At 43.3% G+C, this 24138-nt stretch overlaps 1 protein-coding gene across 3 annotated transcripts in view; it reads left to right on the top strand.

Moving 5' to 3' along the window:
• The window catches only part of ptdss2 (phosphatidylserine synthase 2), a 44934-nt gene extending 21506 nt beyond the window's left edge, over nt 1-23428 (top strand). For all 3 annotated transcript variants that reach the window (XM_029758519.1, XM_029758521.1, XM_029758520.1), the window contains exons 5-13: nt 14171-14238; nt 15426-15560; nt 16072-16122; nt 16294-16407; nt 17151-17269; nt 17487-17601; nt 17835-17980; nt 18092-18277; nt 21919-23428. In XM_029758519.1, the coding sequence (XP_029614379.1) occupies nt 14171-14238; nt 15426-15560; nt 16072-16122; nt 16294-16407; nt 17151-17269; nt 17487-17601; nt 17835-17980; nt 18092-18277; nt 21919-22072 (1088 nt within the window). In that variant the 3' untranslated portion in view covers nt 22073-23428. The remainder of the gene's footprint in view (nt 1-14170; nt 14239-15425; nt 15561-16071; nt 16123-16293; nt 16408-17150; nt 17270-17486; nt 17602-17834; nt 17981-18091; nt 18278-21918) is intronic.
• Nucleotides 23429-24138: the final 710 nt, after the last annotated feature.

The following is a 24138-nucleotide window of genomic DNA, read 5'->3' as shown; positions in this document are numbered from 1 at the left end:
AAGTTGCAGACAGTGTAAGCCTTTTTGATACGTAGGCTAAGTGCATTGACATGATATGGGACATGCTCTCAGCAAAACTACATCCTGTCCAAAGAGACACCATTAGTGAGTCAACATGGTCACTTTTACACTTTGAAAGAAGAAAAGAGGGAGTTAATGGTTTTGTGAAACCGAAAAGCGGCATCCCTATAATATTCATCCCAAGATATGGCTTGCGGTGAATCACTGCTTTCAAAGGTGGGGGTTCTGCAGCAGCACTGTGTACATGTCGAACATAAAAAGTTGTCAACTGCCGTGGCACGCACAGGTGTCAAATCAAACTCTGGAATGGAGTATTGCTCTCCGGTCTTTTATTTTTCTATTTCACCTTTATTTAACCAGGTAGGCCAGTTGAGAACAAGTTCTCATTTACAACTGGGACCTGGACAAGATAAAGCAAAGCAGTGCGACACAACAACAGAGTTACACATGGTATAAACAAACATAGTCAATAACACAATAGAAAAATCTATATAGTGTGTCCAAATGTAGTAAGATTAGGGAGGTAAGGCAATAAATAGGTCGTAGTGGCGAAGTAATTACAATTTAGCAATTAAACAGTGAAGTGATAGATGTGCAGAAGATGAATGTGCAAGTAGAGATACTGGGGTGTAAAGAGCAGGTCTGTTCTTCTTCCTCTGAAAATGTCTTTAGTGGGGAGAGAAAGAATGCCTGTCTGCTTTTAGATCAATATAGATGTTTGGAGGCACAGCAATGGAGTGGGCAATGAAGACCATCCCGATTTGTGTGTGAAGTACATACAGATTACATACACTGCATCAGATTACATTACAATGGAGTGGGCCATGAAGACTATCCCGACTGTGTGGTAGTGAGTGCTGCAACCGAGGACAGCCAATTTTTACACGCTTCAGCACTCTGCGGTCCCGTCCTGTGAGCTTGTTACCTACCACTTTGCGGTTGAGCTGTTGTTGCACCTAGATGTTTCCATTTCACAATAACAGCACTTACAGTTGACCGAGGCAGCTCTAGCAGGGCAGACATTTTACAAACTGACTTGTTGGAAAGGTGGCATGGATTTATGGAGATTGCATGGCGGTGTGCTCAATTTTATACACTTGTCAACGACGGGTGTGGCTGAAATGGCCAAATCCACTAATTTTAAGGGGTGTTCACATGCGTATGTATGTATGTATGTATGTATGTATGTATGTATGCTGAACAAAAATGTTATTTCCCTCAAATCTTGTGCACAAATTTGTTTTATATTCCTGTTAGTGAGCATTTCTCCTTTACCAAGATAATCCATCCACCTGACAGGTGTGGCATATCAAGAAGCTGATTAAACACATTATCATTACACAGGTGCACCGAGTGCTGGGGACAATAAAAGGCTACTCTAAAATGTGCAGGTGCACACAAGACAATGCCACAGATGTTTTGAGGGAATTAGCATGCTGACTGCAGGAATGTCCACCAGAACTGTTGCCAGAGAATTTAATGTTCATTTCTCTACCATAAGTTGCCTCCAATGTCGTTTTTGAGAATTTGGCAATATGTTCAACCGCAGTGTAACCAAGCCAGCCCAGGACATCCACTTCTGGCTTCTTCACCTGCGGCATGGTCTGAGACCAGCCACCCGGACAGCTGATGAAACTGTGGGTTTGCACACCAAAAATTTCTGCACAAACTGTCAGGAACCGTCTCTGGGAAGTTCATCTGCGTGCTAGTCATCCCCACCAGGGTCTTGACCTGACTGCAGATTGGCGTCGTAACCAACTTCCGTGGGCAAATGCTCACCTTCAATGGCCACTGGTACGCTGGAGAAGTGTGCTCTTTACAGACGAATCCTGATTCCAGACATGTCACCTATTGAGTACGTTTTGGATGCTCTGAATCGACGTGTACAGCAGCATGTTCCAGTTCCCGCCAATATCCAGCAACTTCGCACAGCCATTGAAGAGGAGTGGGACAACATTCCACAGGCCACAATCAACAGCCTGATCAACTCTATGCAAAGGAGATGTCGTGCTGCATGAGGCAAATGGTGGTTACACCAGATACTGACTGATCCATGCCCCTACTTTTTTATTTATTTATCTGTGACCAACGGATGCATATCTGTATTCTGTCAAGTGAAATCCATAGATTAGGGCCAAATCTATTTCTTTCGGTTGACTGATTTCCTCATATGAACTGTAACTAGCATGTTTATTTCTGTTCAGAGTACATTGCATTACGTTACCTTTCAGTCCTTTGGCAAATGCTTTTATCCAAAGTGACTGACTAGCAGTCAGTACAGCTGGACAATGCATTTCAAACGTATTTTTTTTCATCGACTGTTGCTTTGTTTGGTCTTGACTTTGTTTAGCGTTGCTTGGAGCCCAACAACTGAGCTGGGGAGCTTCTAAAAAAATAACATATTGTATCACAATGCCTCTGCTCTTTCTAAAGATCTAATTGAACTGTACTGTAGATAAGAATACCAATATGTCCAGTGCATTCAGAAAGTATTCAGACCCCTTGCCTTTTTCCACATTTTAAGTTACAGCCTTATTCTAAATCTTTTTTTTTCCTTATCAATCTACACACAATAACCCATAATGACACAGCAAAAACAGGTCTTTTGACATTTTTGAAAGTGTTTAAAAATTAATATTCAGACCCTTTTAATCAGTACTCTGTTGAAGCACCTTCGGCAGCATGTCTTTTTGGGTATGACGCTATAAGCTTGGCACACCTGTATTTAGGGAGTTTCTTCCATTTCTTCTCTGCAGATCATGTCAAGTGCTCAGGTTGCATGGGGAGAGTTGCTGAAAAGCTATTTTCATGTCTCCAGAGATGTTCAAGTCTGGGCTCTGGCTGGGCATTCAGAGACTTGTCCCGAAGCCACTCCTGCGTTGTCTTGGTTGTGTACTTAGGGTCGTTGTCCTGTTGGAAGGTGAACCTTTGCCCCTGAGGGCTCTGGAGTAGGTTTTCATCAAGGATATCGCTGTACTTTACGTTGTTCATCTTTCCCTCGATCCTGACTAGTCTCCCAGTCCCTGCCTCTGAAAACATCCCCACAGCATGATGCTGCCACCCATGCTTCGCCGCAGGGATGGTGCCAGGTTTCCTCCAGACATGATGCTTGGCATTCAAGCCAAAGAGTTCAATCTTGGTCCTTTAGGTGCCTTTTGGCAAACTCCAAGCAGGCTCTTGTGCCTTTTACTAAGGAGTGGCATCCATCTGGCCACTCTACCATAAAGGCCTGATTTGGTGGAGTTCTGCAGAGGTGGTTGTCCTTCTGGAAGGTTCTCCTATCTCCACAGAGGAATTCTGGAGCTCTGTCAGAGTGACCAGGTTCTTGGTCACCTCCCTGACCAATGCCCTTCTCCCCTGATTGCTCAGTTTGGCCAGGAGGGCCGCTCTAAGAAGAGTCTTGGTGGTTCCAAAATTCTTCCATTTAAGAATGGAGGCCAATGTGTTCTTGGGAACCTTAAATGCTGCAAACATTTTTTGCTACCCTTCCCCAGATCTGTGACTTGACACAATCCTGTCTCTGAGGTCTACAGACAATTTATTCGACCTCATGGCTTGGTTTTTACTCTGACTTGCACTGTCAACTGTGGGACCTTATGCAGTACCAGTAATAAGTTTGGACACACCTACTCATTCAAGTGTTTTTCTTTAATTTTACTATTTTCGATAGTCTTGAAGGAGTTCCCACATGCTGAGCACTTGTTGAGTGTTTTTCCTTCACTCTGTGGTACAACTCATCCCAAAACATCTTAATTGGTTTGAGGTCGGGTGATTGTGGAGACCAGGTCACCTGATGCAGCTCTCCTTCTTGGTCAAATAGTCCTTACACAGCCTGGAGGTGTGTTGGGTCTAGGCTTGCAAAGGGTCGGAAACTTTCCGGTAAATCTTCGATGGGAAGTTAAGCCTGGGAATTTTTCCTATATTCATCAAAAAGTTATCTTAGAACGGGACCTTTTTTTTGTGGGATACACAAGGCAATTGTAGGTATTTTGGTTAAACTATCCCTAATTCAATGGAATTGCAACCCTCTGCATGCACAGTGCATTCTTCCATCACATGTACAGCTGATTCTCAAGATCTTGCACACTGATGAGATGCTATTGATCCCACACTACTACACTGTCTGAGTCAAGGACTACATGCTTTCTGGTAAGATTTGATTACAATACTGGGTGGGGTGAATATATTTTATATGACAATTTTTTGTTAACTAGTAAATAGTTGCCTACATCAAAGTGTGTTTAAATCATTTATAACTTGTTAACAATTTCTGTTAGTTAGTTGTTGCTACCTTGTGGGTTTTAGCTTGCTTGAGCCTGCTAACTGAGGAGTGGTATTTCACCTGTTTCCATACATGTTTCATTTTAAAACATTATCTTACAAAGGAGTTGTTTAATCTAACTGCTTAACTATTTATCTGCACATGGAATTGTATTTACATTTTTTTGCAATTTTTTTCCCCCTAATCTTTACAGGAAAAGGCAATGGGCACTATCTGATGTGGAGACATTTCACTGCAGCTAATATAGAAGGAAATGCTGTGTACATTTGCAAATACTGTGCCAAATCATATGTGAAGAATGCAACAAAGATGCAGAGTCATCTGGCCAAATGCATAAAGGTCCCTCAGCACTCACAACAAGCAACCTCTGACAAAAGTCCCTCTACTTCTATTTGAGGTGAAAATGATGAATCGGACACCTTATCGATAGCAACAGCTCATGGTCCTCCTGGAATCAGAAGTTTGTTTCACTCAATGGAGGAACGTAGTCAGAGAAATGCTGATAAATGTCTTGCTCGAGCCGTGTATGCAACTGGTTTGTCTCTGATTCTCACAGGCAATGTGTATTGGAAGAGATTTCTGAATGTTCTTCGCCCAGCATACACCCCTCCAACCAGACATGCTTTATCTACTCATTTGCCGGATGCAGAGTTCAGCTGAGTTAAAGTGAAGGTCAAGCAAATCATAGAGAAAGCAGACTGTATTGCAATCATCTCTGATGGGTGGTCAAATGTTTGTGGGCAAGGAATAATTAACTACATCTCAACCAGTATTCTACCAGAGCACAGACAAGGGACAAGACACACTGGTCTCTACATTGCTGATGAGCTGAAGGCAGTCATCAATGACCTTAGACCACAGAAGGTATTTACACTGGTGACAGACAATGCTGCAAACATGAAGGCTGCTTGGTCTAAAGTGGAGGAGTCCTACCCTCATATGTGAAGGGTCATCAATTTATAGCAGCAATCTACCTCACCAAGCAATGTGAGAAGAGTAAGAGCACCACATTGAAGCTGCCCAGCAACACCCGTTGGGGTGGTGTTGTCATCATGTTTCACAGTATCCTGGAGGGGAAGGAGTCTCCAAGAAATGGCCATATCAGTCTGCTGATATGGACAGCCCCACCAAGAGGATCCAGCCTAAAACTTCTGAATCCTATAGCAGTAGCCATTGCACGGATTGAGGGAGACAATGCCATCCTGTCTGATGTTCAGACTCTGCTTGCAGATGTAAAAGGAGAAATCCGTACTGCCCTGCCCACTTCACTGTTGCTCCAAGCAGAGGAAACTGCAGTTCTGAAATGCATCAAAACGCATGAAGACTTCTGCCTGAAGCCCATACACTCCGCAGTGTACATGTTGGACCCCAAGTATGCTCCAAGTATGCTACCAAGAGCATCCTGTCTGGTGCAGAGATCAACAAGGCCTATGGTGTCATCACTACCATGTCTCGCCACCTTGGCCTGGATGAGGGCAATGTTCTTGGCATTCTGGCAAAGTACACTTCCAAGCAAGGGCTTTGGGATGGAGATGCAATATGGCAGTCGTGCCAACACATCTCATCAACCACCTGGTGGAAGGGACTTTGTGGATCTGAAGCTCTTTCCCCTGTTGCGTCATCCTCCAAATCCCACCAACATCAGCCGCCTTGGAGCGCAACTGGTCCTTGTTTGGGAACACATACACACACACACACACACACACACACCAAAGCATGCAACAGGCTGATCAATACAAGGGTTGAAAAATTGGTGGCCATCTGGGTGAATTTGAGGCTTTTTGAGCCTGCCAGTGAGCCATCCTCAAGGTTGGAAAGTGACAGTGAAGATGAGGCCTCAGAGTCTGATGGCCAAGAGTTGGACATTGAGGAGGATCAGGGAGAAGACATGGAAGCCTGAGAGTAAGACAACCAAAGCTTTAGTTTCTAGACTATCGTTTTACAGATGCATGTTGAAAACGTTTTTGGGAGATGCGATGGATAATTGGGGATCATTCAATATCCCATTTATTTTATTGTTCAGTGAAATTATCCCATGTGAAGAATCAATTCATTTAATTAAAGTTCAATTTGTAACTAAATTTGTTTTTTATTTCTTTTGGAGGTATTAATCATTTGCAATGTCTACTTATGATAATGTAAACAGTTTCTGTCTACTTATGATATGGTAAATATATCCACTGCAAAAAACATCTACATTTAAATGGTATTAATATTCATTTGGATATATTCCCGTTAATTCCCACGGAAAGTTTCCACCTCTGAGTAGTCCCCAAAATGTGCAACCCTAGGGTCATTGTCCTGTTGAAAAACAAATGATAGTCCAACTAAGCGCAAACCAGATGGAATGGCGTATCGCTGCAGAATGCTGTGTTAGCCATGCTGGTTAAGTTTGTCTTGAATTCTAAATAAATCAGTGTCACCAGCAAAGCACCCCTCACACCATCTCACCACCTCCATGCTTCACGGTGGGAACTACACATGCGGAGATCATCCTTTCACCTACTCTGTGTCTCACAAAGACATGGCAGTTGGACCCAAAAATCTCAAATTTAGACTCATCAAACCAAAGGACAGATTTCCACCGGTCTGTCCATTGCTCGTGTTTCTTGGCCCAAGCAAGTCTCTTCTTCTTATTGGTGTCCTTTAGTAGTGGTTTCTTTGCAGGAATTTGACCATGAAGGCCTGATTCACGCAGTCTCTGAACATTTGATGTTGAGATGTGTCCGTTACTTGAACTCTGAAGCATTTATTTGGGCTGCAATTTCTGACATGCCGTTAACTCTAATGAACTTATCCTCTGCAGCAGAGGTGACTCTGGGTCGTCCTTTTTCATCATAGCGCTTGGTTTTTGCGACTGCACTTTAACACAACTTTAAAAGTTCTTAATGTTCCTGATTGACCTTCATGTTATGATGGACTGTTTCTTTTCTTTTTTGAGCTGTTCTTGCCATAATATGGACTTGGTCTTTTACCAAATAGGTCTATCTTCTGTATACCACCCTTATATTGTCGCAACACAACTAATTGGTTGAAACGCATTAAGAAGGAAATAAATTCCACAAATGAACTTTTAACAAGGCACACCTGTTTAACGAATGAAGGGGTTTTAACCTCTCTGGGCTAGGTGGGACGCTTGCAAGACTCTCGTTAATCTAACCACACTGTCCGATTTCAAAAAGGCTTTACAACGAAAGCAAAACATTAGATGTCAAAATCAAATCAAATGTATTTATATAGCCCTTCGTACATCAGCTGAAATCTCAAAGTGCTGTACAGAAACCCAGCCTAAAACCCCAAACAGCAAGCAATGCATGTGAAAGAAGCACGGTGGCTAGGAAAAACTCCCTAGGAAAAACTCCCTAGAAAGGCAAAAAACCTAGGAAGAAACCTAGAGAGGAACCAGGCTATGAGGGGTGGCCAGTCCTCTTCTGGCTGTGCCAGGTGGATATTATAACAGAACATGGTCAAGATGTTTTAATGTTCATAAATGACCAGCATGGTCAAATAATAATAATCATAGTAGTTGTCGAGGGTGCAGCAAGCACGTCCGGTGAACAGGTCAGGGTTCCATAGCTGCAGGCAGAACAGTTGAAACTGGAGCAGCAGCATGGCCAGGTGGACTGGGGACAGCAAGGAGTCATTATGCCAGGTAGTCCTGAGGCATGGTCCTAGGGCTCAGGTCCTCCGAGAGAAAGAAAGAAAGACAGAATTAGAGAGAGCATATATAAATTCACACAGGACACCGGATAAGACAAGAGAAATACTCCAGATGTAACAGACTGACCCTAGCCCCCCGACACAAACTACTGCAGCATAAATACTGGAGGCTGAGCCAGGAGGTTTCAGAAGACACTGTGGCCCCATCCGATGATACCCCCGGACAGGGCCAAACAGGCAGGATATAACCCCACACACTTTGCCAAAGCACAGCCCCCACACCACTAGAGGGATGTCTACAACCACCAACTTACCGTCCTAAGACAAGGCCGAGTATAGCCCACAAAGATCTCCGCCATGGCACAACCCAAGGGGGGGGCGCCAACCCAGACAGGAAGACCACATTAGTGACTCAACCCACTCAAGTGACGCACCCCTCCCATGGACGGCATGGAAGAACACCAGTAAGCCAGTGACTCAGTCCCTGTAATAGGGTTAGAGGCAGAGAATCCCAGTGGAAAGAGGGGAACCGGCAAGGCAGAGACAGCAAGGGCGGTTCGTTGCTCCAGCCTTTCCGTTCACCTTCACACTCCTGGGCCAGACTATACTTAATCATAGGACCTACTGAAGAGAAGTCTTCAGTAAAGACTTAAAGGTTGAGACTGAGTCTGCGTCTCTCACATGGGTAGGCAGACCATTCCATAAAAATGGAGCTCTATAGGAGAAAGCCCTACCTCCAGCCGTTTGCTTAGAAATTCTAGGGACAATTAGGAGGCCTGCGTCTTGTGACCGTAGCGTACGTGTAGGTATGTACGGCAGGACCAAATCGGAAAGATGGGTAGGAGCAAGCCCATGTAATGCTTTGTTGGTTAGTAGTAAAACCTTGAAATCAGACCTTGCCTTAACAGGAAGCCAATGTCAGCAGAGTACCCAGCCAGAAATAATCAGACACCCATTTTCCAAGCTAGCATATGTCACATAAACCCAAACCACAGCTAAATGCAGCACTAACCTTTGATGATCTTCATCAGATGACAATCCTAGGACATTATGTTATACAATACATGCATGTTTTGTTCAATCAAGTTCATATTTATATCAAAAACCAGCTTTTTACATTAGCATGTGACTAGCATTCCCACCGAACACTTCTGGTAAATTTACTAAATTACTCACGATAAACGTTCACAAAAAACATAATTATTTTAAGAATTATAGATACAGAACTCCTTTATGCACTCGCTATGTCCGATTTTAAAATAGCTTTTCGGTGAAAGCACATTTTGCAATATTCTGAGTAGATAGCCCGGCCGTTACAGGCTAGCTATTTTGACACCCACCAAGTGTGGTACTCACCAAACTCCGATTTACTATTAGAAAAGTTTGATTACCTTTGCTGTTCTTCGTCAGAATGCACTCCCAGGACTTCTACTTCAATAACAAATGTTGATTTGGTTCCAAATAATCCATAGTTATATCCAAATAGCGGCGTTTTGTTCGTGCGTTAAAGACACTATCCGAAGGGTAAAGAAGGGTGACGTGCCCGACGCGTTTCGTGACAAAAAAATTCAAAATATTCCATTACCGTACTTCGAAGCATGTCAAACGCTGTTTAAAAATCAATTTTTATGCTATTTTTCTCGTAAAAAAGCAATAATATTCCGCCTGGGAGTCGTTGTTTTCATTCAAAGAGAGAGAAAGTAAACATGGTGTTGGCTCGTGCACGCGCCTCCAGTCTCATTGTCCTCAGATCGACCACTTACAAAATGCGCTAATGTTTTTCAGCCAGGGCCTGCAAAGCCACCATTCATCGTTCTGGCGCCTTCTGAGAGCCTATGGGAGCATTAGAAAATGTCACGTCATGCCAGAGATCCCCTGTTTTGGTTAGAGATGATCAAGAAGGCCAAGAAAAAGTCAGAGCTTCCTGTTTGGAATCTTCTCAGGTTTTGGCCTGCCAAATGAGTTCTGTTATACTCACAGACACCATTCAAACAGTTTTAGAAACTTTAGGGTGTTTTCTATCCAAATCAAACAATTATATGCATATTCTAGTTACTGGGCAGGAGTAGTAACCAGATTAAATCGGGTACTTTTTTTTCCGGCCGTGCAAATACTGCCCCCTATCCCCAACAGGTTAATTGAAATGCATTCCAATTGACTACCACGTGAAGCTGGTTGAGAGAATGCCAAGAGCGTGCAAAGCTGTCAAGGCAAAGGGTGGCTACTTTGAAGAATCTCAAAAGTAAAATATTTTCATTTGTTTAAAACCTTTTTGGTTACTACATGATTCCAAATGTGTTATTTCATTAGTTTTTGTATTCACTATTATTCAAAAATGTAGAAAATGGTAAAAAATAAATTAAACACCGGAATGAATAAGTGTCAAACTTTTGACTGGTACTGTAGACCAATTCCAAATGAATTTGAATTTACCATAGGTGGACTATAATCAAGTTGTAGAAACATCAAGGATGGTCAATGGAAACAGGATGCACCTGAGCTCAATTTGAGTCATGTTTTTGTATTTTTTCCAAATTTGCTAAAATTTGAAACCTGTTTTTTGCTTCGTCATTATGGGGTATTGTGGGTAGATTGAGGATTTTTTTAAAATAACATTTTAGGGGAAGGGTGTAACGATGTGGAAAAAGTCATAGGGTGTTAATACTTTCCGTATGCACTGTAACTGGCTGTAACACAACAAAATAATTTAGGTCGAGGGGTGTGAGTACTTTCTGAAGGCACTGTATTAGTGTTTAAATCCCGTATCCATTACTGGAAGCAGAGTCCTTCAAGCACCAATGTAATGCCTAAATCTGAGCTCTCACTGCACTGCCAGCGGGATGTCGGCAGGGCTAGGTCACACCAATGGGACTGGTTAGAGAATGGTTTCTCACCCCCTTTTTCTGTGTATATTCACCATGTATGATGGATTTAGCTACGGTTTAGCATTTTAGATAGCGACCAGCAGTACCACCTTTTGTTTGCACAGCACATTTCTCATCCTTTAACATAGACTGATCTTTCGTACTGTAGTCAAGAAGCCCTCAGATAAGCTTTATTTTCAATCAACAGTTGTCATTTGTGGATGTTTATCAGAAATGCTCAGATTCTCAGACTGGATAATTTTAACCCGATGGCTCTTATCCAGATTCTACAACGCCATCTTGCCTCTTCAGATAGTTCTGAGTAGAGTACGACTTCCTTTTATCATGGAAGTGTGCATTATGCCCATGTGTATGCCATGTTCCTTAGGGCCGTGAAATGACTGTCACAACCATAGCAGGCTTCCTAGTGAGGGAGAGGAGAGCAGATGCTTGACTGCAAGCCTTTTGGGGAAGTTAAATGCCTTGCAAGCGCTTTCCCAAAAATGCAGTTATCAATACAATGGGTCAAAAAAGTATTTAGTCAGCCACCAATTGTGCAAGTTCTCCCACTTAAAAAGATGAGAGAGGCCTGTAATTAACATCATAGGTACACGTCAACTATGACAGACAAAATTAGAAAAGAAAATCCAGAAAATCACATTGTAGGATTTGTAATGAATTTATTTGCAAATTATGGTGGAAAACTTTTGTTATTGACCAAATACTTATTTATCTCAATACTTTGTTATATACCCTTTGTTGGCAATGACACAGGTCAAACGTTTTCTGTAAGTCTTCACAAGGTTTTCACACACTGTTGCTGGTATTTTGGCCCATTCCTCCATGCAGATCTCCTCTAGAGCAGTGATGTTTTGGGGCTGTCGCTGGGCAACACGGACTTTCAACTCCCTCCAAAGATTTTTCTATGGGGTTGAGATCTGGAGACTGGCTAGGCCAGTCCAGGACCTTGAAATGCTTCTTATGAAGCCACTCCTTTGTTGCCCGGGCGGTGTGTTTGGGATCATTGTCATGCTGAAAGACCCAGCCACGTTTCATCTTCAATGCCCTTGCTAATGGAAGGAGGTTTTCACTCAAAATCTCACGATACATGGCCCCATTCATTCTTTCCTTTACACGGTTCAGTCGTCCTGGTCCCTTTGCAGAAAAACAGCCCCAAAGCATGATGTTTCCACCCCCATGCTTCACAGTAGGTATGGTGTTCTTTGGATGCAACTCAGCATTCTTTGTCCTCCAAACACGAAGAGTTGAGTTTTTACCAAAAAGTTATATTTTGGTTTCATCTGACCATATGACATTCTCCCAATCCTCTTCTGCATCATCCAAATGCTCTCTAGCAAACTTCAGACAGGCCTGGACATGTACTGGCTTAAGCAGGGGGACACGTCTTGCACTGCAGGATTTGAGTCCCTGGCGGCGTAGTGTGTTACTGATGGTAGGCTTTGTTACTTTGGTCCCAGCTCTCTGCAGGTCATTCACTAGGTCCCCCCGTGTGCGTCTGGATTTTTGCTCACCGTTCTTGTGATCATTTTGACCCCACAAGGTGAGATCTTGCGTGGAGCCCCAGATCGAGGGAGATTATCAGTGGTCTTGTATGTCTTCCATTTCCTAATAATTGCTCCCACAGTTGATTTCTTCAAACCAAGCTCGTTACCTATTGCAGATTCAGTCTTCCCAGCCTGGTGCAGGTCTACAATTTTGTTTCTGGTGTCCTTTGACAGCTCTTTGGTCTTGGCCATAGTGGAGTTTGGAGTGTGACTGTTTGAGGTTGTGGACAGGTGTCTTTTATACTGATAACAAGTTCAAACAGGTGCCATTAATACAGGTAACGAGTGGAGGACAGAGGAGCCTCTTAAAGAAGAAGTTACAGGTCTGTAAGAGCCAGAAATCTTGCTTGTTTGTAGGTGACCAAATACTTATTTTCCACCATAATTTGCAAATAAATTCATTAAAAATCCTACAATGTGATTTTCTGGATTTTTTCCCCCTCATTTTGTCTGTCATAGTTGACGTGTACCTATGATGAAAATTACAGGCCTCTCTCATCTTTTTAAGTGGGAGAACTTGCACAATTGGTGGCTGACTAAATACTTTTTTGCCCGACTGTATCTGTAGTACTATAAAGGAAAGTTAAACAAAAAGTCCCAAGAAATCGAAATGAGAAGAACACAAGAAAGTAAGTAAGCTATATAAAGGGTCAGTTCCAGGGTCGATGCCAATAACATATTTCCAATGTGAAGGGATACTGGAGTGGTAGGGTTAGATATGTATAGGGCTAAGGTGACAAGGCATCAGGATATATGATAAACAGTAGCTCACTATGTGAGTGCGTGTGTGTAGTCAGTATGCGTGTGTGTGAAGTTGAGTGTGCAGTCAACTAAAAATAAAATGGTCAATGCAGATGGTCCATTTAACCATTTTGTTAGCTATTTAAGCAGTCCTACTCATACCTGCCCATTCGTTTCCTACAGGTGATGGATAGTAAAGTGCAAACACAACAACACTTGTCATGCTACAACACTACTTGTGGTTTGCAGGCATTGTCATCTTGTTGCCAGGTGTTTCTATTTTGCAAAACAAATGGCCCATTGTTGGAGACTAAAGTCTTGTATAGGACTGGATGGTGTGAAGGTTACTGCAGGGTTTTAGACTGGAGAAACTGGAGCTGCGGTATGTATCCCAGCCCCACTACACTGTCAATAAACAAAACAAACAAAATGGATGCTGTGCAGTAATATGTTTCCTTGCGGTCCTTATTATTGACTCAGTTTTGTGGTGGTTTACTGTTTTCCGTTAACCCCCTAGAGTCGATTGACTCACTAGTGCATCAATCTAAGTTACATAAAAAAAATCCCATCAAAATCTGTCAGTTTAAACTGAAGATATCTGTCACGGGACTCATCTGAAGGTAACCGGTACCGGTAAAAAGAAGGAATGGAAGTATGAAGGTAGTTTTGTGAGTTATTTTTATATCTGCTAGATTTAGGACAGATGTGTTAACCTGGTTTCTTATGATACATTTTTGGGCTGTCCTTTTTGCCATTTATGAATGTGTTATTCAATGTGTTTCTGTGGGATTTAGTAGTAAAGGCCAAAATCTATATATTTTTTGGGATACCTGAGGGGGGTCCTAAAATTCTAAATCAAATCGCTTAATGATCGATAGTATGACCATCTTAAAACAATTCCATATGTCAGCTTAGCGCTCCCGCCTCCTCCGTTTTAGACTCTAAACAATTAACAAGGAAAGCACCTTGTGGATGTCCCAGGAGTGTAGATTATGCTAAAATGTATAATATTTTGATATCTCTCTCTTTTTCTCCAGCATACTGGCGCTTCTGGCTATGTGTCTCCGTTGTCTACGAGCTATTCCTTATCTTTGTGCTGTTCCAGGTGGGTCGATTGCACCAACACACACACACACACACACACACCCGAGCACTGAATTGTTTGTGCTATTATAGTTGCAATATAATTGTTGTTTGAATGAATAATCACTCCAATCAGCTTTGAAATACAGAGGCAAGTTCTCTCTGGGAGCACTGACAACTAGGTCTTTTTAGTAAAGAGGGACAATCAAAAGGGAAAAGGATCAATGAAACGATTAGATGCAGAATGGATCTGAAGGGACTTAAAGGGAATGAAAGAAAACACATCTTCCAGAAACTAGTTAACTTCTCTATCTATGTACATTGAGAAGTTATGTTCAAAGTATACGGAACAGAAATCTAAACGCAACTGCAGCAATTTCAATTATTTTACTGAGTTAAAGTTCATATAAGGAAATCAGTCACTTGAAATAAATAAATTAGGCCCTAATCTATGGATTTCACATGACAAGGCAGGTGTGCAGGCATGGGTGGGCCTGGGAGTCAGGCCCAGCCAATCGGAATGAGTTTTTCCCCACAAAAGGGCTTGATTACAGATAGCATTGCTCCTCAGTATCATCAGCCGTCTGGGAGGCTAGTCTCAGATGATCCCGGAGGTAAAGAAACCAGATGTGGAGGTCCTGGGCTGGCGTGGTTACACGTGGTCTGCGGTTGTGAGGCCGGTTGGACGTACTGCCAAATTTTCTAAAACGACATTGGAGACGGTTTATGGTAGAGAAATTAACATTCAATTCTCTGTCAACAGCTCTGGTGGACATTCGTTCAGTCTGCATGCCAATTGCACGCTTCCGCAAAACTTGAGACACCTGTGGCATTGTGCTGTGTGACAAAACTGTACATTTTAAAGTGGCCTTTTATTGTCCCCAGCACAAGGTGCACCTGTGTAATGATCATGCTGTTTAATCAGCTTCTTCATATGCCACACCTGTCAGGTGGATGGATTATCTTGGCAAAGGAGAAATGTTCACACACAGGAATGTAAAAAATAAAATGTGTGCACTACATTTGAGAGAAGTAAGCTTTTTGTGTGTCTGAAACATTTCTGGGATCTTTTATTTCAGCTCATGAAACATGGGACCAACACTTTACATGCTGCGTTTTTGTTTTTGTTCAGTGTACATAGACAAGTACATATAGACAAGCACTAAATACTATCTATTTGTGTATACTTAATTTGCCCTCATTCTTTAGACGGTCCGTGATGGGAGACAGTTTATGAAGTACATTGACCCCAAACTGGGGGTAGCCCTGCCGGAGAGGGACTATGGCGGCAACTGCCTCATATACGACCCGGGGAACACCACCGACCCCTGGCATAACATCTGGGTAAGACACGTGCGCACACATTAACCTGTAGCACAACAGCAATGGTGGCACCTGCAGGGGTTGTGACACTAAAGACATTTCTCTCTCGCTTTCTCTTGCGCTCTCTCGCTCTCTTGGTGTGTGTGTGTCTCGCTCTTTCTCGCTCTCTCTGTGTGTGTGTGTGTGTGTGTGTGTCTCTCGCTCTCTCGGTGTGTCTCTGTGTCTCGCTCGCTTTCTCGGTGTCTTGCTCGACAGAGTAATACTTCACTCAGGGCTCCTACTGGGTTCCCTTAAGCCAACAGACTGCCCTAGTGGACTGTACACTCCAAAATGCTGGCTTTCTGTGGGCTTGTTAATTTTGTAACCATAAATTCCTCTCATTAATCACTCTAATTTCCACAGATATTTCAATCCACTGTTGTCTGCGTCAAACAAGGTTCTCAGTTATTTGTTAACATGGTTGTAAAAGGGCTGTCCCAAAGGTCACTGCTGACAAAGGTTAAAAAATATTACATGAATGCTATTTTTGCAGGACAAGATGGATGGCTTTGTCCCCGCTCACTTTCTTGGCTGGTATATTAAGGTGGGTCTGAGTAGTGTACTGTATTTTAAGCCTATATTTCATACTTGATTAGCATTAATACTGGATTAAAGGTAGAGTTAGAAATATGACATCATACACAGTGGTGGGCAACTGCTTACAGAAATCCACAACAACCGAATTCACGTCTCCATCTCCCTCTTCTTCTGTCAGACACTTGTGATCAGAGACTGGTGGATGTGTATGATCATCAGCGTGATGTTTGAGTTCCTGGAGTACAGTCTGGAGCACCAGCTCCCCAACTTCTCTGAGTGCTGGTGGGACCATGTATGTACCTCTTCTTCATAACACACAGTTGTGTCTGACAAGGATATGTTTGTTCCCTGTTGATTTTGTTATTGATTACAGTTTGGATAATAGATGTTTGGTCAGGTTTGATACTGGGAGGCAATTTAAAAGCAACTGACTTTATTGAATTTCAAGTGTCTGTCAGTTGAATTTACATTTTACATTTTAGTCATTTAGCAGACACTCTTATCCAGAGCGACTTACAGTAGTGAATACATACATTTCATACATTTATTTAATTTTTTTCCCTGTGCTGGCCCCCCGTGGGAATCGAACCCACAACCCTGGTGTTGCAAACACCATGCTCTACCAATTGAGCTACAGGGAATGCTAATTATTCTTTTTACCTTTTTTATTTAACTAGGCAAGTTAAGAACAAATTCTTATTTACAATGACGGCCTAGGAACAGTGGGTTAACTGCCTTGTTCAGGGGCAGAACGACAGATTTTTACCTTGTCAGCTCGGGGCTTCTATCTAGCAACCATTCGGCTACTGGCCCAACACTCTAACCACTAGGCTACCTGCCGCCCCGTCAGTAGATCTGTCTCGCTGTCAGTAGATACTGAATGATGTGCCTGTCAGTTGATGTTGAATGCTATGTCTCCCTGTAAGTAGATACTGAATGTTATGTGCAGAAAGCTTGAGTTAGGATTTTGTCTTTAGAGACTGCTGAATGCCATGTCTTGTTCTTTGAATCCTAAATGTCATGTCTGTCTTTCAGTGGATAATGGATGTGCTGGTGTGTAATGGCCTGGGGATCTACGCTGGGATGAAGACCTTAGGCTGGCTGTCTATGAAGCCCTACCAGTGGCAGGGACTGTGGAACATCCCCACATACAAGTACGCTGCCCATCTCCTGCCACCTTGGTTACGCTTCATTAAGCTTGTACACAAAGAAGTTCCAAGTCCCAATGTCATAAGTTATAGATATGGCCATTGTTTACTTAACTAATATTCTCCTATCAAAGAGTTTGTAGTAGTATTTTTTTTTTTATAGAATGTTCTCATTTCTTATTAGGGATGGATTGTGTACGATATGTGTGTGTCTGTTAATCAGGGGGAAGATCAAGCGCATGGCCTTCCAGTTCACACCCTACAGCTGGGTCAAGTTTGAGTGGAAGCCTGCCTCCAACCTACGCAGGTGGCTGGCTGTCCTGGGAATCATCTTCATGGTGAGACTCAATCTCTCTCTCTCTCACTGTTGCTGTCTCTCTCATTTCTCTCTCACTTAACTCTCTTTGTCGACTGTCACGCTGTCTATGTTGCGCTCTCACTTTCACTCTCGCCCACACTAATCTGTCGCTTATCTCTCTACTCAAGTTTTTCTCCCCTCTGACCTGTAATCTCTCTGCAATCTCCCTGCCTGTCTCCATCTCGCTCTCCCTTCTCTCTTGCTCTCTGTTAGTTCCTGCTGGCGGAGCTGAACACCTTCTACCTGAAGTTTGTGCTGTGGATGCCTCCGGAGCACTACCTGGTGTTGCTTCGCCTCGTCTTCTTTGTCAACGTGGGCGGAGTGGCCATGAGGGAGATCTACGACTTCATGGACGACCCGTGAGTATTAGTAACACTATGTATTGTGTACAGTGTGTCTTTACAACTGACTAGGTATCCCCCTTTCCCTTTCTAGCAATTCAATCATCTGTCTCCTCCTTCCTCCCTCAGGAAGTTCTATAGGAAGCTGGGGCAGCAGGCGTGGCTGGTGGCAGCCATCACAGTGACCGAGTTCCTCATCGTGGTCAAATACGACCCCAGGACCATCATGCTGCCCATCCCCTTCTTCGTCACCCAATGCTGGTTCCTGGGCATCGTCCTCATCCTCAGCTGGACATTGTGGCGCTTCTTCATCCGGTAAGCTGCCAACCAGTCTGCCTGTCTCCTCCTCTGAGTTCTCTGTTGTAGAACATAGCAATAATGACAGGAATGTGGATATACTGTAACATGTTTGGAGTAAAAGAGGTCTTCAGCAGTGTTAGGGTCATGAACTGGAGTCGTTCTGGTCTCTTCTGTTACCTGTGCCATGCAGACATGCTTTGGCAACACTTAACATTCCGATTCCATCAACATTAATGAATTGTTAATTGATAAGAAATGCCTTGCATGAAATTCATGTTTATGAAGACATAGTTATGTTGATTCTTCATGGAACCTTATGTTCAGTAGTTGCCCATTTATTATTTTAGTAATTTAATATGTTTATCTATTTCTTTAATATGTATCTTTTTTTTTGTAGATTTTTTTTGGTTTCCTTTTTTTTCCTCCCACCTCCCCATCATGGTCGTTGTATGTTTGTTTTTTTATGTGGCAAGTTTTCTTTTATGTTGCCCCCCTCCCCCATGCAGGACGTGACTGGGTATATTAGCCCTGCATGTTAAAGCTTCTCGTCTTTTTTCTCCAACCCTCCTCCTGTCCCTTCTCGTTCTTAGCGGCAATGTTCATGTCCAGTGAGGTAGGTGTAGGAGCGAGGCTGTCTCTCTTCTCCTACGTAGCTGTGGTCTGCTGTGGTGCCATCATCATCACCCGCCACCTCACCTTCTCTGGATCCAAAATAGATCCATGTTTTCCTCTTCCGAATCAATCCATCTCATGATGCATGTTGTTTTCGGTTATGCCGTGTCGTACTACTATCCTCTTCCTGTTTTTTTTGTTTTGTTTTCTGACCTCACACTCCTTTTTCTTTTCTCTCTCAGATTGTTCCTCAAGTAGAAAAGGGTTTGATCAGTGAACACACTTTAAATGAAGTGGAAGTTGTCAACTGCACACTTCAAAGTGCCGTTCTGGAACATTTGGAAAGCTATGACTGCAGTGCATTCGGAAAGTATTCAGACCCCCTTTTCCACAATTTGTTACGTTACAGCTTACTTCTAAAATTGATAAAATAATAAATCCTCATCAATTTACACACAATGGGCCATAATGACAAAGTGAAAACGGGTTTAGTAATTTTGGCAAATTTATAATTAAAAAAAACAAAAACATACCTTATTTATGTAAGTATTCAGAACCTTGGCTATTAGCCTCGAAATTGAGCTCAGGTGCATCCTGTTTCTATTGATCATCCTTGAGATGTTTCTACAACTTGATTGGAGTCCACCTGTGGTAAATTCAATTGATTAGACATGATTTGGAAAGGCACACACCTGTTTATATAAGGTCCCACAGTTGACAGTGCATGTCAGAGGAAAACCCAAGCCATAAGGTCAAAGAAATTGTCTGTAGAGTGCCGAGACAGGATTGTGTCAAGGCACAGATCTAGGGAAGGGTACCAAAACATTTCTGCAGCATTTAAGGTCCCCAAGAACACAGTGGCCTCCATCAGTCTTAAATGGAAGAAGATTGGAACCACCAAGACTTCCTAGATCTGGCTGCCCGGCCAAACTGAGCAATTGGGGGAGAAGGGCCTTGGTTAGGGAGGTGACCAGGAACCTGATAGTCACTCTGACAGAGCTCCAGAGTTCCTCTGTGGATATGGGAGAACCTTCCAGAAGGACAACCATCTCAGCAGCAATCAGGTCTTTATTTTTAGAGTGGCCAGACGGAAGCCCCTCAGTAAAAGACACGACAGCCTGCTTGGAGTTTGCTAAAAGGCACTAAAGGACTCTCAGACCATGAGAAACAAGATTCTCTGGTCTGGTTAAACCAAGCTTGAACTCTTTGGGTTGAATACCAAGTGTCACGTCTGCAGGAAACCTGGCACCATCCCTACGGTGAAGCATGGTGGTGGCAGCATCATGCTGTGGGGATGTTTTTCAGCGGCAGGGACAGGGAGACTAGTCAGGATCGAAGGAAAGATGAACGGAGCAAAGTGTACAGAGAGATCCTTGATGAAAACCTGCTCCAGAGCACTCAGGACCTCAGGCTGGGATAAAGGTTAACCTTCCAACAGGACAATGACCCTAAGCACACAGCCACGACAATGCAGGAGTGGCTTCGGGACAAGTCTCTGAATGTCCTTGAGTGGCCCAGCCAGAGTCCGGACTTGAGCCCGATCGAACATCTCTGGAGAGGTCTGAAAATATCTGTGCAGTGACGCTCCCTATCCAACCTGATGGAGCTTGAGAGGATCTGCAGAGAAGAATGGGAGAAAATCCCCAAATCCCCAGTGCCAAGTGCCAAGCTTGTAGCGTCATACCCAAGAAGACTTGAGGCTGTAATCGCTGCCAAAGGTGCTTCAACAAAGTACTGACTAAAGGGTCTGAATACTTATGTATATGTATATGTGATATTTCATTATTTTTTTTTTATACATGTACAACAAATTCTAAACCTGTTTTTGCTTTGTCATTATGGGTTATTGTGTGTGGATTGATGGGGGGGACAATTTAATCAATTTTAGAATAAGGCTGTAACTTAATGAAATGTGGAAAAAGTGAAGGGGTCTGAATACTTTCCGAATGCACTGTATGACTCATACCTCAGCCACCAACACAGTTTATAAAGTATTACATGGCATGAGCTGGTGGTGTGAGATGCTGTGTCAATGATTATTTCCTGTGCCATGTCACCCTGCAAGACGTGTCATGTTATCTCTGAGGGCTTTTCTAACGATTCTCCCTGGCAAATCCAGTGTGGCCTACCCTCCTTCTGGAGAGCTACCCTCCTCTACCCTCCTTCTGGAGAGCTACCCTCCTTCTGGAGAGCTACCCTCCTTCTGGAGAGCTACCCTCCTTCTGGAGAGCTACCCTCCTTCTGGAGAGCTACCTACCCTCCTTCTGGAGAGCTACCTACCCTCCTTCTGGAGAGCTACCTACCCTCCTTCTGGAGAGCTACCCTCCTTGGGTGCATGCAGTTTCTCAACTCTAGTCCTTTAGTACTCTCAGCAGTCAACATTTTAGCTTGAACACACATAATTGTACTAATCATTAGCTCAGGAGTCGGGTAAGCTTGATTAACTGAATCAGGTGTGTTAAAACAGGGCCGGAACACACCCAGTAGCTCTCTAGAAGAGGGTTCGCCGTCCTGGCTGTATTATTGGCCGTTTTTAAAGTGTGGCCAAGGGTTTCTTCACAGGGAACTGTTGCTATGAAAATAGGGATATTGTTGCTATGAGACTGTTGCCCTTCAACCTGTCAGTCAGCATGCTGACCCCACCCCGCCCGCCATCCTCTGATAGCCAATCAGATCAACAGCTCCTCACCCTGCACCTTCCACCAACTGTCTTCAGTCATGGTTCTGAAGTGCACAGAGGAATATAGCCACATGTAGTCTGGACATGCCATCTTTAAACAGAGACTTGAAAAGTGGTGTCCTCCTCCTCAGCTGTTTGACAAACACACAACCTATGTATGTCTTACTATTCTACACTGTCCCTTAGGGAGGATGGGGGTGAGCGTGTTCATAACCATTGGGGGTGCTTTAGAATCAGGATATTTGTAAGTTTGTGTGAAGACGTGCTAACGTTTAGGCCTATATAGGCTGGTGAACATCCTTACACGTGTGTGTGTGTGTGCCACTGTGTCCCCCTTGACTCTCTTCCTCTGCTCTACCCGCAGTGACATCACTCTCCGCTACAAAGACGCTCGCCGACGGAAGCAGGAGGTCACAGGGGACTGCGGCCGTCCCCATGGCAATGGTGGCACGGCAACCCCGTCGGGACGCAGCAAACTCAACGGCATCTCCGAGTCACTCCGACACAGGAAGTCCTGAGAGGCGGAGCCTGCCGCTGCGCCGCTGGTAGGGGGTGGGGAAAGGGACAAAAAAAAGAGCCGCAAAGCGCTGCAGCGCCATACACATGTAGGTCACCTGGATCACAAGTGGGGAGGTGTGTCTGGGGGAAGGGGGATGTTGTTCTTGTGCCTACCTGAACAGTGTCATAGTCATTCCTGTGCTGGCTTTTCACTGTTAACACTAATCACAGAACAAAACACTGAACAGGGATTTGGGGTTGTGGTGTCAGCTAGCTATCCCATACTACAGGGATTTACCTCATGTACGTTTATTGTGTAATTGTGCTGGGAACTTTACGGGGACGATTTATTATTCTGTTATGTGTTGAAATTTAATTGGGTCAAATATGATTTTTTTTTTGTTGCAAAACTGGGATCACAAAGGGTATTGGGTTGGGACAGATGATAGATTTTGTTTTCACCATGGCAGAATTATGTTAACTTAAATGTAATCAGGATGAAGCAATGGTTGGGAGGGAGAGGAACCGAACCCCCAAGGGTCCAGCAGACATGCTTACTTACAAGCTAAATAACAGCCAAAGCTTTGAACTCATCCCTGCTAAAGCAGGGTTTCCCAAACTCGGTCCCGGGACCCCCCTGGGTGCATGTTTAGTTTTTCCCCCTAACACTACACAGCTGACTCAAATGATCACAGCTTGATGATGAGTTGGTTATTTGAATCAGCTGTGTAGTGCTAAGGCAAAAACAAATCGGGGGGCGCACCAGGATCGAGTTTGGGATCCCTATGCTAAACCATTTGGGCTGTGCCACTTAACCTGCGCTAGGGCAATTAAGTTTACAAAGTCCCAATGCCGTGGAGGTCCAATGCAATCGTTATATCCTAGCAACATGTGGTAATGATGGCTGTAACATGACAGATGATGGTTTTCAAACCAAATTGGATGCAAAGGAGGGATGCAAAGCCGGCCAAAAAAAGCTTTAAATACAGAATGAACATCTGTGCAATTGTAAATATGCTTAAAGAATGCAGGGCACGCATAGCCACCGGAGAAATGTTACCCACGTCTGACACCTGTTTTTAATAGGCTCTTTTACGTGTTAATTCATCACACTGGCGTCATTCATGGGAAATGCGTCTCAGAATAGCCAAAAGCCAGGTAACAATAAGTGTGGGCTTTGAAGTTGAAGTAGTAGCTACAGTATTACATAACCCTTTGCCCCTCACCGCACTGTTCATCATGGGCGAATATCAAGCCTAGATGACATGACGGGACTTCTTTTGCGTTGGAGAGTTGTCCACATTGTGGATGTTGGCTACAGACTTAATCCACTTGTGTTGGTGATCACCCTCCCAATAAATAAGGGAGAAAAAAAAGCACATCACAAAGATGAGACTAAAATGGGCACTGCTCAGGGCCGCACTGCTCAGGGCTGGTGACTCTTGCTGTGACATGAACTTCGGCACCTTGATTCCATGTGTAATTACAAGCACCATCCAATGTAAAATAACTAGTTGTGAGTCGCAGTAGGTATTACAGTGTGTATGTCACTGGATGGAGAGTAGAAGACTTGTGCTAAATAGTTCCAAGCTACCTGATGTGACCTAGAACATGCTTAATGCCATTTCTAATATATTGTGAATGGAAACCAGCAGCTCTAAACCTTAAAAGAAGGCGGCTTCTCATTAAACACCAATTATTTAACATGTTATGTGGTGGTTATAAACTGGGCTGTAGTACAACGTAGAATCAGAGAGGAGTTTATTGCCATTGAAGTCTACATATATATTTCTCAAAAGTTTCCTTTTTTAATTGTAATGCTTTTCCTCTCTCCTTCCAGAAATGTTTCTGAAAATTATGGCATATATAAATGTGTGTGTGTGTGTGTATATAATATCAATCATACATACTGTCTGTCTCTGTCTGTGCACAGTACCAGTCAAAAGTTTGGACACACCTACTCAGTCAAGGGTTTTTCTTTATTTTTACCATTTTCTACATTGTAGAATAATAGTGAAGACATCGAACTATGAATTAACGCATATGGAATCATGTAGTAACCCATTTTTTTTCTTTTAACAAATCT

Source organism: Salmo trutta, chromosome 7 (genome assembly GCF_901001165.1).
Source record: "Salmo trutta chromosome 7, fSalTru1.1, whole genome shotgun sequence".
Lineage (NCBI taxonomy): Eukaryota > Metazoa > Chordata > Actinopteri > Salmoniformes > Salmonidae > Salmo > Salmo trutta.
Note: the sequence above shows the minus strand (reverse complement) of the source record. Positions and strands in the feature narration are given on the sequence as shown.